This window comes from Lathyrus oleraceus, chromosome 1 (assembly GCF_024323335.1).
Source record: "Lathyrus oleraceus cultivar Zhongwan6 chromosome 1, CAAS_Psat_ZW6_1.0, whole genome shotgun sequence".
In the NCBI taxonomy this organism is placed as follows: domain Eukaryota; kingdom Viridiplantae; phylum Streptophyta; class Magnoliopsida; order Fabales; family Fabaceae; genus Lathyrus; species Lathyrus oleraceus.
In genome coordinates, this window is record NC_066579.1 from 94,339,216 (window position 1) to 94,358,588 (window position 19,373).

The following is a 19,373-nucleotide window of genomic DNA, read 5'->3' on the forward strand; positions in this document are numbered from 1 at the left end:
GACAAAACCCTTAACAAATTAGCTATTGTGCCTCGGGCATAGACACAATGCTTTAAGAAGTTTGATTGTAAAAGAAAATTAAAATTTGCAATTCTAGAATAAACAATAACAATTACTCCTGACTAAAGGAAATCGGGATAATGTCTTCAGTCTTCCAATTGTTGAGTCCGTCACCAATTGTTGGGAAAATCCAGCTATCCAAGTCGCAATCACTATCAGCATCTTCCATAGCATTAATCTGATTTTTGACTATCTTTCCAGAGTTAAACCCCAGGCCAGCTTTATCAGACTTGTACGGTACATTGATCAGTTGACCCCAACCAGCACGATCACCATTTTCAATCGCGGCTTGAGCATCTTTCAGAGAGATCATGACAGGGGGAGCACGAACAACCTTGGGCACAAGGGGAGTTGGCTTAAGGACAGGACTGGGTGGAGGAACCACTTCAAATGACTGAGAAGGAGTCTCAAAGAATTCACCATCCATCTCGACGTATTTGAAGGCTTGCACACTACTGACAATATACTCTTCTTCTCCACATACAGTGACAACCATGCCTGCTATTGGATACTTCAGCTTTTGATGAAGCGACGAAGCTACCGCACCTGCCCCATGGATCCAAGGGCGCCCCAACAAGCAGGAGTAGGCGGGACGAATGTCCATCACGTGAAAGGTAGTGTTGAAGACTTGAGGTCCTATCTTGATAGGGAGAACCACTTCACCATAGACAACACTCTTCGCACCATCATAAGCACGCACCACAACATCACTAGGTTTCAGTTCAATGCTTTTGTAGTCAAATTTATCGAGCACAGCTTTCGGGAGTACGTTCAAGGAGGAGCCATTGTCGATCAACACGTGAGCCAAGGTGATCCCCTCACACTCGATGGAGATATGCAGAGCTTTATTGTGATTCTTTCCTGCTGGTGTCAGGTCAGCATCGGAAAAGCCTAGGCCATTGTCAACAGTCAAATTAGCAACATAATGTTCGAATTGATCGACGGATGTTTCTTGAGGCACATGAGCGGTCTTCAAGAATTTCATCAATGCATTGGCATGGGATTCAGAAGATAACAATAAAGACAACATTGAGATTTTAGACGGAGTATGCCCCAATTGTTCCACTACATCAAAATCGCTCTTACGGATGATTTTCAGCATCTCTTCCATTTCCTGTTTGGCAACATCTTCAGAAGTAACTTCGACCGATGTCTCTGACTGAGGAGGATTGACTGGTCTTTTTCCTCGAATTTCGGGAGCGAGAGGTGAGATTTCTGGGGAGTAGATCCTTCCACTTCGAGTAACTTTACTAGTCCCCACAATATCATTAGGATTAGCAGAACTACCAACTTGCTTTATGCCATGGATGTAAACGTCGCCTCCATAGTTCCACGGAATAGCTTTGCTGGAGGAATATGGCACGGGGCCAGGTGCGGTAATAATCAGGGGAGCCACTTTGGGCTCAGCGGTAATCTTCACAGGCACTCTAGTAGCGGTAATCTTCACTGGAGCTTTGGACCTAGCAATCACAGATATCTCTTCAATAGAGTTGTCCACCTTAGGAACCCTTTCAAATAGAATTGTACGATCATCCATCAGCCGTTGAATGCCGTTCTTCAACTTCAAACAATCATTGGGTCGGAGTACACAGAGATCGCAATCTTCAGCACAACCTGGAAATAAACCAGCTTGCAATAAATTCTTCTTAACGATCAGGAGAGGAGATGCTAAATCAGCAACGTCAGTAACGTGAGAATTGTCGTCCACAACATTAACATTCTGGTCATGATTAGGCATAGGTGCTGTGATGACATTGGGGGTCGCCGGAGGATCAAATTCAATTTCTCCAGCGTCGATCATATCCTGAATCTTGTTCTTCAACAACCAGCAATCATTCGTATCATGCCCGGGGCTATCGGAGTGATAGGCACACCTGGCGTTGGGATTATAACGAGGAGAAGTAGTGTTGGGATTTGCAGGAGGGCCTCTGAGGGTAATCAAATTGGCCTTTAACATACTCTGCAGTGCTTGGGTTAAAGTCATATTGATCTTGGTAAACTGTCTTCTCGACCTGTCTTGTCTGTGTTGGAAGTTCTGAGATGGCGGTGCGGCAATTGTAACTGCCCCAACAGTATGGTCACGATTCTTCTTGTTATGCTTCCTCTCACTGTACACAGCATTTGATTCATTCTTTCCCTGATAGGACTTTTTGGTGCTTGCAGAAGTAGCTGCCTGTATCTTTCCACTTCGAATGCCGCTTTCAACCCGTTCACCTGTCAAGATAAGTTCAGTGAAACCTGACGAGGAACTTCCCAGTAGATGGCTGTAGAATGGGCCAGTCAGTGTACCCATGAACATGTCCACTAACTCTCGATCAGTCATTGGGGGTTTGACTCTGCCAGCCAAATCTCTCCACTTTTGAGCATATTCTTTGAAACTTTCTTTAGAGCCCATAGTCATATTTTGTAGCTGTAGCCGAGTAGGCGCTAACTCAGAATTATACTGGTAGTGCTTGTAGAAAGCTGTTGCTAAATCAGTCCATGTGCGGATGTTAGAGCTCTCAAGCTGATAATACCACTCTAACTGTGTGCCAGACAGACTCTCTTGGAAGAAATGGATCCACAGTTTCTTATCAGTAGTGTGCGGCTGAATCTTTCTCACATAAGCCCTTAGATGCATCTGAGGACAAGAGGCACCATCATACTTAGTGAAAATGGGAACCTTGAATTTGCGGGGAATAACCACATCAGAGACCAGACCCAAGTTTTCGAAATCCAGACCGGGCACTTTCTGCCCCTCCATAGCTAGCATACGTTCTTCCAGCAACTTGTACTTATCATCCTTCGGAGAGTACTGTTCATGTTCATAATCTTCATCGTCGTCCTCAGAATTGACGAGATTAGGATTCTCATCTTCCGAATCATTCTCGGTCTCTTCTTCTGAATCCTTCGGAATTCTAATCTTGACTCCTGTAACCTGTCCCTTAAGCCTTCTCCCCGGGTTGATGTAACCCACAGGTTTCTGGTCCTTCTTCTTCTCCATCAAAAGAGCTTTCAGTTCTTCCTGCCCCTTAGATAAGCTCAGCATCATTTCCTGGAATTGAGCATTCTGGGCCTGGAGATCTTTGACAGTTTGTTCGAGAGCCATTGTTCAATCTGTTTGAATCTGCTGGAATCTGTTTGATAGGAAAATCGTGAGAACACTGATCCTTTAGAATACCTGTTATGCGATGCAATGCAATGTATGAAATGTTTTCAAGGACTTTCGGGATTTAACTTTGCATAAACTAACAAAAAGAGCTTTTTTTTTCTTTTCTCTTTTGTTTTTGCTTTTGTTTTTGTTTTTGTTTTTTTTTTAGCAGAGTTAAATCCCTAAATCCTTGAAATGGTTAGTACAATGCCATGATGTTATGATGTTATGATGTTATGTTGTTAGATAAATAACAAGCACAAGCAAGTCACACAACAATCATTCCTAGGTTTTAAGGCTTGCGTGAGTTCCATAGGTAAATACCCTCCCCACTGAAGTTTGGTTGGTTCAACCTGTCTTAGAATAGTAACCGGGTTCTAGAAGGATCTCAAATCATTGACCTTTCCTTAAGTCCACTTCAGTGCAACACCAAGTGGTTGACCGAAGCTTCCCTAAAGTCCAATCTCAAAGAGTGTAGTATCGAGTCTCAACCAACTCCAGTCGGAACCGAAGCCAGTTATCTCACTACTTTCTAATGGCCAGGATGAGTCAATTAGGGTTCTAAAGGTCTGGTTAATGCTTTTATGACACCACGCGAATGCCAAATATTTCCTCAACTAACATGAGGAACATCAGGACATCCAAAGTGCCACATTAACCGTAGCCATCATTTTGACCATTCCAGTATACGCCGGACAGTCGCGATGATCTCTTGCTACTTACCTAAGGTACACTAGATCCGGGTGTAGGATCTTTCACTCAAGCATAACATACCCAAGCAATCCCTTAAAAATAAATCAGACAAATTGAATAAGTGATCTTGTTTTTAAGGTAATCTCTCTTTTTAAATATTTAGGCTCCCCAGCAGAGTCGCCAGTTCTGTCATACGGTGAACTGGACTTTTTGTGGTTTTAATCGCAATGTCGCGGTTAGCAAGAGTCGCCACCGACTTTTCTTTTATCCAATAAGGAAAGGTGGAAAAGAACAGGAAAGACCTTAATTTAGATTTTGGGTTCGGGAGGTACATTATACAAAGGGAAGGTGTTAGCACCCTTTGTATCCATGGTTATCCATGGGCTCTTAATTGCTCGATCACTTATATTATTTTTGTCTAAAAAAGTGTTTGTGAATTGTTTGGAAAATTGTTTTGAAAAGAGAATTTAACTTTGTAATGATTCTTGTATGAATGTATACAAAGTGATTATCTCGTTTAGTTTTGAAAATTGTTTAGAAAAATATAACTCGGTAATGATTCTAGTATGAATGTATACCAAGTGGTGATTTTCTGAAGGTATTTTGAAAGGTGTGAGGTGTGAAAGAATGTTTTAGGTTGTGAGCCAGCAATTAAGAGTTATACCGACCCAAGGTCTTTATGAGTATTTCCTATCCTTATGAGGGTAAAACTGTCCTTATTATTGAGAAATAAGTAGTTTTATCCTTTGGATGTAAAAGGGTCATCGTAGGGTCATCGATTGGTCATTGAAGGCAACAGTTACGAGGATACCTTAGCATTCGAAGGGACTATCATCTTTTAACCGTAGGCAACATCGGAGGGTCATCGAGGGACAAAGTTGTATATTCGAAGGCAACATCCGAGGGACTATAATTTATTTTATGATGATTTAACCGAAGGGTCTTTGCTAAGGGTATCCCCACGTTCGCGGGACATGACCGTAATATCGTAATCGTAAGGCAACAAAGAGAGGTCCAAGATCACTTATTCAAAGGCAAAGTTTTACAATTAATTATATAATTAGGATGAAACTCCACATTAAAATTATTAAAAATAATATATTAAAAAATTAATACATTAGAAATTAATACATTAAAAATTAATTTAGGGTGAAACTCCACAAGGGTATCCCACAAATAAAGTGGAATACCTAGCCAATAACCTTTTCCTGGGATATGTGAACCTTTACGAAACTCAAAAAAAGAAACATGTCAGAACACCAAACCAGGGTGCAATCGAAGATTACACCGGAGAAATATCACAACAATAAATAGAATAGGATGAATAATGCATGGCTATGATAAAAACATAAAAAAACAGACTAGAAGAATCAGGTACTGTCTCGTTCGCCTCTGCCTCGCCTAGCGAAGGCCATGGATTTTGAATTTGAAAACAGCCCCATGTTAGGAACTTTGAATTTTATGGCATTTTATCACAGGAATAACATGGTCAAACATTCAGGGTATTCAGGCATATTTAAATTCTCATACGAAAGCAAATTATATATCAACATTTAATCATGATGCATTATATATGTAGATATGGCCAATTGAAAGTATAAACAATAGAGATACGCAAACCTGTTTGCCAATTCAAGGTTGAAGGGATTGACCACTTGTAGTATCGGAATAAGTTAGGCAGCGGGAATTGGACGGCGATGGCTTCGGTGCAGATGGGCTGCCTTCAGGGTTTCTTTACTCTGAATTCTCCGGGTAGGCAGGGTTCCTATGCCAAAGTTTCTATCCGTCCTTCTCTGTTCTCTCTCTTTCTTTTTCCTCAAGGTTTTGTTCCAAGGAAACCTCAGAGTGTTTTGCTTCTCTTCCTTCTTTCTCCAGTGAATCTCCCAGTGTAAACTCCAAGTCTAACTCCCCTACTGAAACTTCAGTATTTATAGACTAATTTCGTGGGTAATGGGCTTGGAATGAGGGAGACCCAAGTCCAAAATAATTTGTTATATTTTATTTATTTATTTATTTTAATTATTTAATTAATTAATTAATTAATTAATTAATTAATTTAAAAAAAAATTCTCTTTTTTTTTTTTTTCGTTTCTCGTTTTTTTTTTTTTTTTTTTTTTTTTTTTTTTGGGAAAAATGATGGGTAATTTTTGGGGTATGACAGATGTTTATTTGATGTATGCATATATGTTGTGAAGTGCAAGTATGATTATGTGAATTGTTGTAAATACTTCCTGATGATTATTGAGATGCGTAGTTCGGAGTCAGAACTATTATTGGTGTGTCTAAATGCATGATTGTTTATAGTTAGACATGGGTATGTAATCATTGTTGTGTTATTGTCGTTGCATTATTGTATGGCATAAATCATATGTTATCTATGTTATGAAAGAGGCTAGTCACAAGTTCAGATGAGGGGACAAATGACTTGTCCGGAGCTCATATGAGGGGACTCAGGATTCAGATGCTGGGACTCGGTTCGTATGAATAACCATTCACGAGTTAGTACCACATGCATATAGAGTCGAGGTGTTATCAGATCGCATACAAGTTTGCATCTGTGAGTTGATGATTGTCGTGTGAATGCATTACTTGATGATGATTGTTGTTGTTGTTTATGCTACCCTTCCCGATATTTTGCATCGCTAACATATTTAAGTGTATTCTCACCTCTTTGTTGTTTTTTGTGTGTGTTGATGTATGATGTGTACAGATACCCAGGAACATGAGTAGTAGCTGATGTGAGTTGAAAGAGAGCATTGGAGCTCATCTTCATTTACTTTATCATTTATCGTTTTAGTCGATTAAAGGCTCTAATCTATAACATCGGGAACGAGGCGTCTTATTTTATTTTGTTGTTGAGTTAATCATTGAATGATGATATTTTGACTTGGCATTTAGAATTATTGAGATATTTGAAGTTTATGAATATTAATTTGAAATTTCGCTGCTGGTATTTTGATTTAAATGTGAAGTATGCATGTTGTTTGAGAGTAACATCCTAAATATTGTCAATTAATTCTTTTAATATAAGTTTCGAGATTTAGGGTGTTACACCAACTACTTCAAGAAGGGACGAGGCTCTGAAGTCACAAAGTCATTAGAAGAGAAAAAAAACGCCAGAGTTCTCCTCAGAGTCCTGAGGGAGATCGAGGCAGCTCCGCTCTTCCACGAGACCAGGTAGAAAAGCATCTACGAAGAATCCAAAAAATTGCCATATGTGTGCCTGTATTTTGGATAACATAATACCTAAATCAATGGAGAAGCCTTTTAAACTAAGTGAATATAAAGGAAAAGGATATCCGAACGACCACATGCAAATCGTCAACGAGCGGTATAATTATTTCCATGCTAATGAGGCCTCCAAGTTTAAGTTTTTCACGCTAACTTGAATATGATTAGTGAGGTTGTGATTCAATGCTTTTCTAGATAGGAGCATTGAGTCATGAACGGACTTCTGCGAGAGATTCATTGCCAACTTCACTGTCCAAAAAAGGTAGCTAGTGACGGTAGCCGCTTTGAGTGGGATCACTTAAGAAAAGAAGAAGAGCATGTGGTATTACATTATTCGATTCACACAGGTGGCCATCGAGGTAGAGGGGGCTACAAAAGGGATAAGATCGTTTGTTGGAGTATGTGAAGGGAGGGAAAATAAAAAGGGAAGAATTGCCCAAGAGTAAGTTCCCTTCAAAGGTTATGGAAGTTAGGACTAGCGACAAAGACAAAAAGGCTAGTAAAGGAAAACACCAATACATCACTGCTATCACTAGAGGGGCACCCCAAGATAACCTTCCATCCAAGGGAACAATTAAGAGAAATATCGTCGAGATAATGGTCGTTCACAAGAAGGATGAAGGTATGTCTAAAAAAAACCCTAACCAACCAATGCTAGGGTTTTGAGATTCATAGAAAATTGGAGGAACCCCCAAATGAAATCTTTCCCTTAGTGATAAGAGTTACGAAGAGACACTTTGATGTCTTCCGATTTCTGATCGACAAAGGTAGCTCATGTGATATCATGTACTATGAGTTGTTTGAGACGACGAGCCTTGAAAGAGGAAGCTTATGGCTTTATGAAATATCATACTTGTGAGTATTCAGTGGCATGACAACCTATACTTGGGGTACTTCGCGCTAATGATATATGTAGGAGAGGGGAAAGACTTCAGGTCCGTCAGTTTGTAGTTCCTTGTGGTCTCTTATAGGACCGTCTGCAATTGCATTCTTGGAAGATCCTTCACAACCAACTTGGATGTTGTATCCTTACATTGCTCTTTACTTTAGATCATCAGGTTTTCTTTTAGATGAAAAAATGAATGTTGCGTCAGAATTTCAAAATTCGGATTATGTTCATACTATGTCCGAAAAGTGAAATATAGACTATTCTGTTATGGAATTTGAATTTGCTTATGTTATTACTGGTTGTAGTTATGGTGCATCCTGATGTTTTCCCTGATGCTATCTTCGACACTACAATAATCGTGGAAGTTAAATCGGGTGATGTTCATGTAGAGTTGGAAAATAATTTACAAATAAACAAGAGTTTGCTATACGTGAACATATGCTTCAATATGTTCGCACGAAGGCTGGAAAATTAGTGTTCGACATTATAATCAGGAGGTCGTATTCTGGTTTTGATAGAATACGTACATTTGTGATTATGAGATATGAAATAAGTGGAAAGTATATAGCCTCTACCGTGAAGTTGAAGCACAATGACACCAGAATGAGGAAATGCGAGTATCATATTAAGTTGTGTGGATACCTCAAGGCGGATAATACATGAACATTTAATGTGATTTATCGTATACATAATCATGATTTATGATACATGTTAGTCGGCCACCCCATTGTATGTCGTCCAATTCCGAAGAGAAGAAATTTGTCTCTGATATGACATTGAACATAATTCAACTTAAAAAGATATTGTCGACTTTGAAAAGGAAAAGACCCGAAAGTTTATCAAATATTAGGCAAGTGTACAATGTTTGCACACGAAACAACAAGGCAAAAAGAAGTACAAGCTAAGAAATACAACAAATGATGAAGATTTTGGATGATGATCATTATGTATCTAGGTACTGAGTTTGTGAAGATGTAAAAATCGTTCAAGATATATTTTGGATTCATCCTAATTCCATCAAGTTATACAACATTTTTCCCACTGCTCTCATAATTGATTCAACATATAAGACAAACAAGTACAGGTTAACACTTCTAAATTTTTTTAGTGTTACGATTATGACCTTTTCAATTGGGTTTGCATTTTTAGAAAATGAAAAAGAGAACAAAGTTTACATGGGCTTTGGAAGTATGTGTGTCTATGCTGAAAAATCAAGAAAACATACCACATGTGATTGTCATTGATCGTGACACCACACTGATGAATTCGATTGTAAAGGTATTTCCTACATCACATGCTTTACTGTGTAGGTATCATATAACAAAAAATGTGAGAGATAAACTTAAGTCTGCGGTAAATATCAAACAAATCAAAGGTGAAGATGGGAAAATAGTCAAACCTAGTGTGATATTGGAAAGCATAATGGATGCTTGGAAATATATAAAAAATTCTTCTTCAAAAGTGTTACATGCCAAATCGGTCATGTTGTTCAGAAGGTGTGCGCGACATGTCTGAATTTCTTAAAATAAGTCGAAAGCACAATTCTAGACTAGGTGAAATAGATTATTGTTTGTGCTTGGACCGATCAGGTTATACACTTTAGAAATACTACAATCAATAGGGTTGAATCTGCTTATGTCACATTGAAGAACTATTTGGAAAATAGTAAAGGGGATTTATGTACGAGTTGTGAATCAGTGAACAAAATGATTCAAAATCAACACAACAAGATTCAAACATCATTTGGTCGAAGCATCACAATATTATAGCCATATTCAAATATATAAATCTTTGTTCATATTTGATTGACAATATATCTCGAGTGGGATTAAATTATATTCATCATGAATCTAAGCACGCGAAGAAAATATGTTCAAATAGCTTAAAGTATGATTGTAGACTTAGAAGGATGTATGGTATTTCATGTTCTTGTTTAATTTTAAAAAGTATGAAACTTGATAGGCCCATACATATGGATGAAGTTTACTCGCATTGGAAAAAGGCTATGGTTTGATGATGATGAAATGGTGAAAGAGAGAAAGTCAAATATATCTATCATGACAAAATGAGAGGTAATTCAAGAGAGAAATTTGAAAGCTGGTGATAATATGAAACTCCCCCTTCAAAGAGAAAATGAGGAAGATTGCATATCAAAAAACAACAGATTTGAAACCACTCTTAGAACCGGTAAAAACAATGGGCGCTCTTAAGAAAGTCAAACCAACGATGAGTGACATTTCAACCAAATAGTCTCCATCCTATTTTGAACATATCAATACACTTTTTCTGGACTCTCTAATTTCACAATCTAGAAGAATTTCTTTCAAAGGTGCTCACATCAATATACCATCGCATTCACCGCCTTTATCAATGTCACCATCTTTACAAAAAAATGATATACATTAAAGAGATGTCGTTTTTTATGCACAAATATATTGTCTGGATTGTAGATGTCAAGGGTGACACTAATAATGCTTATCACATTGTTTCAACTTTGTTGGGTAACGGAGAGGAGAATCATACATTTGTCTTGCAACATCTTATCAAAGAGTTAAAGGCACATAAGGAACCATATGGGAAAAAAGAACATTTCGATGAAATTCATACATCTCTTATTCCTTGTGCTAGTGGTCCAACACTGTTGAAAAAATGGATGTGTTTCCCTAAAACAGATCATCTTATAGCAAGTGCATATAATATAGTGTGTATCAATTTGATAAGATATGATTTCTCAGAAATATTTTTCCCACTTCGAATTGCCTCACCTTAAAATCCAATTGAATGCATTATGTGTATACTGGGTGTATAGTGGCTTTCAAAATCACAATATTTTTATTCAATTTTATTTGAAATCAGGATGCCTTATACCACAAACATCCCATAAATGGACATCTTATTCCACAAAAGAAGCTGAAAGTTGATCAAATAATTTTTTGGATAGGATGGAAGAGTTTTCTAAGTTGAGCAAAAAAGAATGAGAATCAAATCAGGAAATTTTAAATGCGGAACCACCTATAAATATAAATTTAGGTTGTGAGACATGTTTTTATTCATTTTTGTTTTATCTTACCATGCATTATAGTGGTGACACACTTTTCGCATGTAATGTTGGATTGTTATATTCGACAATGTAATTCGAATAGATTTTGATGTGTTTTAATGTATATCTAACATTACTTGTATAATAAAGAAGTTTGTATGCAAAACTGTGTACCTGCAAGATTAGCTTTTGTAATGGCCGACTCCAGATTTCAAAATTCAGACAAACCACATTTATTGTTGTGTTATTCTTTCTTATGTACTAGGGTCACTCAAGAATTAAATACATGGACAAACCTTTATTTGTATCTAATTGAATCCGGATTTCAAAACCCTTATTTCGTATAGTCTTTATTTCTCTAAAACTTGTATAAATATATGCCTTATGTAGATGTAACTATCAAAAACACCACAAAATATCTCAATATTAGTATCTTGCGTTTGTTTACTTCAACAACGCGAGTTCTCCTCTTGAATTTAGTGTCACAGAGGACACCTCTCTTGAAGTTCTGAAATCCAAATTGGATAATCTCTTGCGCTATCTACTCAGACAATCGAATGATGGTTAAGATCGAGTATTGTTCAACGAAGGAAAGTTGAAGTTCGACAACTTTGATTTGAAGATTTAAGGATCTAGATTTAAGAGTTATGTAGATTACGTTTCATTCTTACGAAATAAAGGGTCTAATCGAAGTGGATGTGACAGTCGCGAGATCGATCGACAATATTCTAAAAAAGTTGAAGCATCCTCAACCACCTCTAGATCATGAAATGTGATGTTAGATTTTATGTTAACAAAAATTTATGTAATGTTACGTATTTTGTGTATGTGATAACAAATATTTATGTCAATTTGTATCTTCTTTATCTCTCGTATGAAATTGCTTCTGGTTTTGTGTTCTTAATCCCAAAAATCTCAGTATGATTTTATGTTCTTGTCTAAAATTTATTCCTCTGTATTCCGAATTTCAAAATCCAAAAAATACTCCTAAATGAACTTGTGGCGTGTTTAAGGAATAGTATTAAAAAAGAATTCAAATTTTAAAATTCAGATTTGTTTTTAGCATTGACTTTGGAAAATTTATACTCAAATAATCTATTTTTTCAATTTTTTTTTCAAAATAACTCACTTTTCAGATTAATTTCCAAATTACCCCACTCTAAAGAACTGATGTAACATTTACTCTCTAAGTTAAAGAGATGACACTAATTGGAGATGACAATTGGTTTGACACATATGTGTGTTATGTATTTTTTTTCTAAAACAATGTACATTTTATTAAAATTGAAATCGAACCAATTGGTACCAAATCGCAAATTACCGGAACATTTGTTTTTTATTTTAAATTAAAAAAAAAATGAATACTCATTCGCTACGTATTGGTGTGTCGATAATATGGTGTACCTTATTTGTAGCAACAAGATAACATAGTTTAATCAAGAATACGAACATTACTAAGTACTCAATATGCTTGTTTTACATTTCATATCACCATATATCAAAACTAATTTTATGATAGATCTACCTATATTTTGATATATCATTCTAACATGATATTTGAAATGAAAAAAGCTTCACAAGCGGCTCCTATTCTACTGTCTCACTAATCTATCATTTCTGATGTCAGTCACAACACAACACAACACAGTTGAATCTCAAGGCTTTTGGCTCCATACAGTGCAAGAAACCTACTGGACAAGTGACAACCAAGTACAACTTTGCGAGTTAAAACTAACCATAACACCCAAGGACGTGTTCTTATCAATGCATATAGTTACTGCCTCCCTGCACTGTTATTTTTCGAACCAAAATACGAGTGAAGGGATAAACTGCATCCAATCCCTGTTTATATCTTGAAGGACTTGTAACCATAGTCAGGGTTCGTCATCCCCTCTTCCCAATCACCCATGCTCCGACCACCAAACACGATTTGTTGGATGCCAAGATATCTGCCATTCAGGGAAGGGTCAATAATCATTTTGGCATAACAAATAAAATTAAAACCATCTTAGGCTTATAGTAACATATATTCTTTATATTTTTATTACATGTAATTTGGTAATTCAAACTTACTCTGAACTTAAACAAGTTAGGCAGTTGAGGAGCACATCAATGGCAAAATAATCAGCCGTACCCAGGTCCACCCTGCAAGTAAGATTTGTTTACTGTGCTTTCATATTCTACAGCAGTCGTATTCAACTAAATGACATTGTTATTAACTGTTTGCATTATGAAGTCTCTGTTATTTTTAGTTCGAAATACTAGAAATTGTATCAGAATAAGAATAAAGAAAACTTTCCTACATTTGAATACCTATTTAGCTGATGACAACAACCACCAAGGCCTTTTTTGACACAAGTAATGCATAATGTGGTGTTGTCAATCAAGTCTATTGATAGTCCATTTAAATCTAAATCTAAATATTTTTAAGTGATTTGACCTATAATTTTTCCTGATCACAATTGAACTACTCTCCATCCGGTCTATCCTTCCTAGCGTGTTTCCACTAGTTTTCTCCACATTCTAAACAATACAAGACAAAACTGTAAGCATCTTTTCTCTCTCATTCTCTCTTAATGCTATCATGTTTTTAGTAAGTAATCACTCACATATCGTAATATTCTCATCTCTACATCACTGAGCTTGATTTTGTTTCATGTACTTGCTAAACATATCCAAAGGACAGTGTCCCCCATACATGCTTTTTCTGAATTGGATAGTCATTATCAAAAAGTCAATAAAAGAAATAAATGGGAAACTAAATGATTAGGAATGGCTGCTTTAAAGAGAAAGTTGGGGTAGCACCAATTCAGAAAAGATTGTCAAAACTCGCCGTGCGTAATGTGGAGAAGATCTATAAAAGACTTAGTAAGAAGTGTAAATCAAATGGAGAAATGTCCCATAGTTGGAGGAAGAATGAGACCACAAAAAACTATAGCCTAGACTAGTAAAAATGTTTTGGGTTTAAATAGTGTTAAAAGGCATAATTTCTGATATCACGGGATCCATGTTGTCAGTTCCTCCTAGATTGAAAAGGCGTTTTAATGTGGTTTATGTTGTTGTAGTTAATAACTTAATCTGTATCATTTAATGTTTTCAATCTCTGTCCATTGCAGGGTCATAAAACTCTTTAAAAAAATTTAGAACAGAGTTCTAGATAATATACCATACACGTCCCCAATTATCCTGGAATTCGACGTCACTGATATCATGGAAAGATGATGGCATCACTTTGAAACCCTTATCTGAATCATAGAGAGGATCGTGCTCCATTGACAAATTTGATATCTGTCATCAATTAAACACACTTCACTTCTCTCTTTACACACATGTATGAAACTAGAAATAATTAATAGTTCTATGACTTATTGATGAAGCAATCAGCTGATTCAAATCATGGCTATAGCAGTTTACAGTAAGCTATAATTGACAATATCTCCAGAAAGTAAAATCAAGTAAACTATGCAATGTATTCCATTTTTATTGTTCTTGCTATTATCAGCAATAGAGACATGGATATTAAGAAAACAGCCAGATAGGAAGAGAAATTGATCATGGAACTTGTATCCGAAGAGACATGGATATTATCAGCAATAGAGGTCTAACAGCTAGAATATCTTCGAGCAAGTTAATGCTAATGTGTAAGTGTAAGTATGTGTTGTCAGATGGTTAAATGTAACTAAAACATACTAAAACGTACTTGTCCTATACTATTTACACATAAAAATCACTTGAACATACAACGTTTAATCCTGAAATTTGTTAGGATATTTTCACACCATATTTATAGTACTGAGAAAATGTCATTCCATATTGCCCGTGTTATAGTACTAAGCAAATGCCATTCCATATTGACCGTTGTTATAAGAAATAATGTTAAAGGGAAATATGCAAATAGGAAATCTTGGAGTATCAATGACATAGCTACACTTCAAAAAGAGGGACAAGATGAAAAGCTCGATACCACAAAGTAGAACAATAAACCTAATCTTAATTGTAATAATCCCCATGTACATGAAGCAGGAAGGTACTAAGTACCTGCAAGTTTGAAGAATTGAAGGCACCAATTCGACCCATGACATACCAAGCTTGAATAACCTAATTGACACGAACGAGGTAAGAATAAGATTAAACGAGAGTAAGTATATAATATATTTAAAAGGCAAAGTAAGCAAATTGAAATAGTTACACTGCCAATAAGATTAACGTCGCGATCGGTGGGTGATCCATACAATTCAAACCAGATAAACGAATCAAGTGGATCGAAGCTGTGCAAGCAAGAGGTATGTATGATAATAATTAGAGGGTTGTTAGGATGGTATGGAATAAGAATTAGAATAAGAATAGTAGTAGATACTCTCTAAAGGTGACTTTAGCGGCTACAACAGATCCAGTTTTGGACTTGCGAAAGTCTTTACCCTTCTTTCGAATTCTATCTTCCACCTGAAAATAATGGATTACGGAAAACATTGAAAGAACAAATAATAGAGAGTGTATTGACGAAATAAAGGAAGTATGTCTCTTAGGCCAGCTCATTTGATAGCTCTGCAGGGATAACAGATGCAGAGTCCGGGTTCAACCCCGCGACATCCCACTTATTCACCTTTAAAAGAGTGAATTTCAACCGCTAAATTAATAATAATAATAATAAGAAGAAGAAACAGACCCGCTCCTTCATGAGTTGAGGGTTTCCGATGCTATCACCAAGTACAGAACGAAGTTCGGTATCGTTTTTGCAAGCATCTTCAAGGACTCTATACATACATTTTAGAAAGAAGCAGCATTATTTAAAATGAAATGAAAGTAGAAGAATTAGTAGTAGTTACTTACTTAGCCCAAGCAGGGTAATTATGAACTCGTTCGTGTTCGCGTTGCAGTTTGTCTTGTCGAACTTTAAGCAATCTTCGACCTCTAGCGGTGGTTCCAGATCCTTTAATAGAATCGGATTTATCAATTTCGCCATTGTTGTTGGATTTGGAAAGAGAAACCACCACAGTAGTAGGACGCTTCAACTGTGAGGATGAGGAGGATAATGAATTATTGAAGAGTGGGTGTTGTGAAGGGCAGTAGTAGTGGGAGCAACATCCACACGCCATGGCCATGCTACTCATCCCTTTCCGATTTCTATTCTACTAGGATCATTTTTCCATTTGGATAACTCCTTCTTAATCAAATCAACATTTTCCCCTGCAAAATTCACGCTGCCTCGTTTTCCCAAAATAATTTTCATTATAATATCAACAAGGATTAATTATTCTTAAAATATATCTTTTATTTATTGTATTCAATTTATTTAACTACAATTAAGAAAATATTTTAAATATAATTTATTATTAAAATTTTTAAACCAATACAATTCATTATTTTCTTGATTAAAATCTAAATAGAGTGGAAAGACAATTTTAAATTTTTCTTTTATTTTCAACGTTCCTTCATTGAATTTAAAGTGATTTTATGAATAACGTCAAACATTTTTAAGATTTCATAAATAGGAATGTCTACGACTTGAATCTTTATATAGCAAGTAGATTTTTGATTGAATAAGAGTGATACAAATATTTTGAATTTTATCTCCAACATTAAATCTACACACAATCTTGTTAGCTCATAATTTCGACGCCCACTTTAGAATTATCAAAAGGGAAATCTCATGTGGAGATGTTTCGACCGTGTGGAGATGTTTCGACCATGTGAAGATGTTTTCGACCGGATATGGTACTAGGGAGATTCAGTCGAAAGTTCTTGGGTGATAAGGGCCAGCGTGCAGTCAGGACTTAGAAATATTTCTTCAAATATTTGAAGACGGTTTCGATTGGAGATTCAAAATTCAAATAAAGGAGAGAACTTTGCTCTTATCTGAAACGGTTGAAGGTACACGTGGAGCATAGTGGATAGTTGCATCCATGCAAAGTGTCACGTGTCTCGACGTGATTGAAGGGCCGTTAGAAAGGTTATTTTGATTGAGTATAAATAAAGAGTCTTAGTATTAGGATCGGGGTGTGTCAAAGTGTGTACAGAGTCTGTAAAATTTACCAAGTACCCGTGTGAAGAGGAACCGTAAATTAAGAAATGTACGTTTGTTTACACCATTGTCAGTTATTTTGAAGCAATACAATTTACTTTTACTTTTTCAGAAATACTTCTTTATTTTAAACAGTCTTAATCCTTCTTTATTTCAAGCATAAACCTTTGCGATTTGGTTATCATCAGTTCTTTTACAGTTTTTCTCTTTAATTCATATTAGTTTTTTACTGTCTGAATTTTAATCATCAGTACCACAAACACTGTCGGAGTGTTCATAGTGTTCATATTTACTAGAATTTACTTTAAAACAATTAGCACATGTCCTAGGATCAATCTGATCGATCTTGTGAGTAACCAAATTTAGTAATTTAGAAGATCAGCGATTGTTTACCAATTTTCACGGTGAACAAATTGGCACGCCCAGTGGGACAGTGCTAACATTTTTTTTAGAAAATTGGAATTGTTTTATTTCGGGTTGTTGATTCACTTTTCTCCTTTTTCGAAAAGAATTCGTTGTATGTTATTAAGGAGTGATAAAATAGCCATAAACAACAAACAAAGACCAAGGAGAGAATCCACTAAGAGGATGGCGAATTTAAATGCGCCAGATAACCAAAATTCTCAAAATCCATCAACCAGTAACATAACACCCCATTCTTCTTCAATAGAGGCAAACACGACCACAATGCACGTGCCTGAAACAGTTCCATCTATGACGAGTTCGATGCCAACGCATTCGATCTCCCATACTGAACCGATTTTAACTTACATCGGGCCTAGGGGGCCTTCACATACTCCCCCATCAATTGGATGTTCCATACAGGCCTTTGGTACCCCCTGATTTCTCGATACCATTTGTTGGTCGAGAACAGTCATATGGAATTCCAACTTCAGTGATGACAAGTTTACATAACGCTGGTTCAACTTTCTCAGAACCAGTGGTTAACATAAACTCTCCAGTACAAGGGTATGGGTTTAACATGGGTCGAAATAACTAATCTTCAGGTTTGAGACACCAGACACAACTACCTAGTCTTACCAATAACTCTGCAGTAGTGTGGAGACAACAAATGGACGAAAATAACCATGAGATGATCCAAATGTTGACCCAAACATTGACCATCATATTAAATCCTCTGATTCAAAATCCGGCTCAGTCGAATCAACAGATGACAACGCAGGTGGCGCGAATGTCTGAATTCCTGGATGTACCACAGCCCCAGTGACACCCTCCTAGGGATTGGGTAAGAGAAAACCAAGGGACAACCTTTGAAGAAGACCTTACTATCAACCAGATCCCATAAAATCAACTGCAACCAGAGATGGTGAATTAGGAAGTAGGAGTCGGACCCCCTAGGATCGAACCACAAATACCCAGAGAAAGGGAGCCAAGGGTAGTAATGGTAAATAGAAACCAAAATGTCGATAATATCATACGGCAAGTTCGACATGACGATTTGGCAGCAGATAATAATCTAGCAGCCATGGTCGAGAGGATTATGGTTCGAAATGGGGTGAACTTTGTCCTTCGAAGGCCAAATTATACATCACCTTTTTCAGAGTATATCTTACAGGCAGAAGCACCCCTTAGAACAAAAATCCCCAAATTCACTAAGTTTTCTGGGGATACTACTGAATCCATTGTCGAACACGTGGCTAGATATTTAATTGAGGCAGGAGACATGTCAAACAATGAGAACCTTAGAATAAAGTTTTTCCCAAGTTCTCTCACAAAGAATGCCTTCACATGGTTCACTACCTTGCCACAAAGTTCGGTCCATACTTAGAATCAACTAGAGAGAATGTTCCATGAGCAGTTTTATATGGGACAAATGAAGATAAGTCTGAAGGAATTGGCTAGTATCAGACGAAAGTTTACTGAGTCAATTGATGACTATCTGAATAGGTTTCAATTACTCAAAGTTAGGTGTTTTACACAAGTGCCAGAGCATGAACTGGTCGAAATGGTCGCTGGAGGCCTTGACTATTCAATTAGGAAGAAATTAGATGCCTAATATCTAAGAGATATGGCCCAACTGGCTGATTGGGTTCGACAGTTAGAACGCTTGAAGGAAGAAAAGGCTAGAGAAAATAAAGATAAAAGGGTAGCCTATGTCGATTTCAAAAATGATGATGAAGGGTACTATAACAGACTTTCAGACTTCGACGAAAATGAGACTGACCTTGCTGAATTGAAGCAAGGGCCACCTTACGCGTGTAAAGTTTTGGCCCTTCGAATGAGAAAAACCCTATCGAACCAGAAAAGAATGATAAATTTCCCAAGAAAACTTATCCTTCTGACGTTA

At 36.8% G+C, this 19,373-nt stretch overlaps 1 protein-coding gene across 1 annotated transcript; it reads right to left on the reverse strand.

The window, feature by feature from the left end:
* Positions 1–12,474: 12,474 nt before the first annotated feature.
* LOC127118725 (uncharacterized) lies at positions 12,475–16,265 on the reverse strand. Its single transcript, XM_051048984.1, has 8 exons — positions 15,874–16,265; positions 15,710–15,797; positions 15,401–15,486; positions 15,233–15,311; positions 15,082–15,141; positions 14,210–14,331; positions 13,117–13,188; positions 12,475–12,992 (listed from the first exon to the last, which is right to left on the reverse strand). The coding sequence occupies exons 1-8, from the start codon at positions 16,152–16,154 to the stop codon at positions 12,890–12,892; spliced, it is 891 nt and encodes a 296-aa protein (XP_050904941.1). The 5' UTR covers positions 16,155–16,265; the 3' UTR covers positions 12,475–12,889.
* Positions 16,266–19,373: the final 3,108 nt, after the last annotated feature.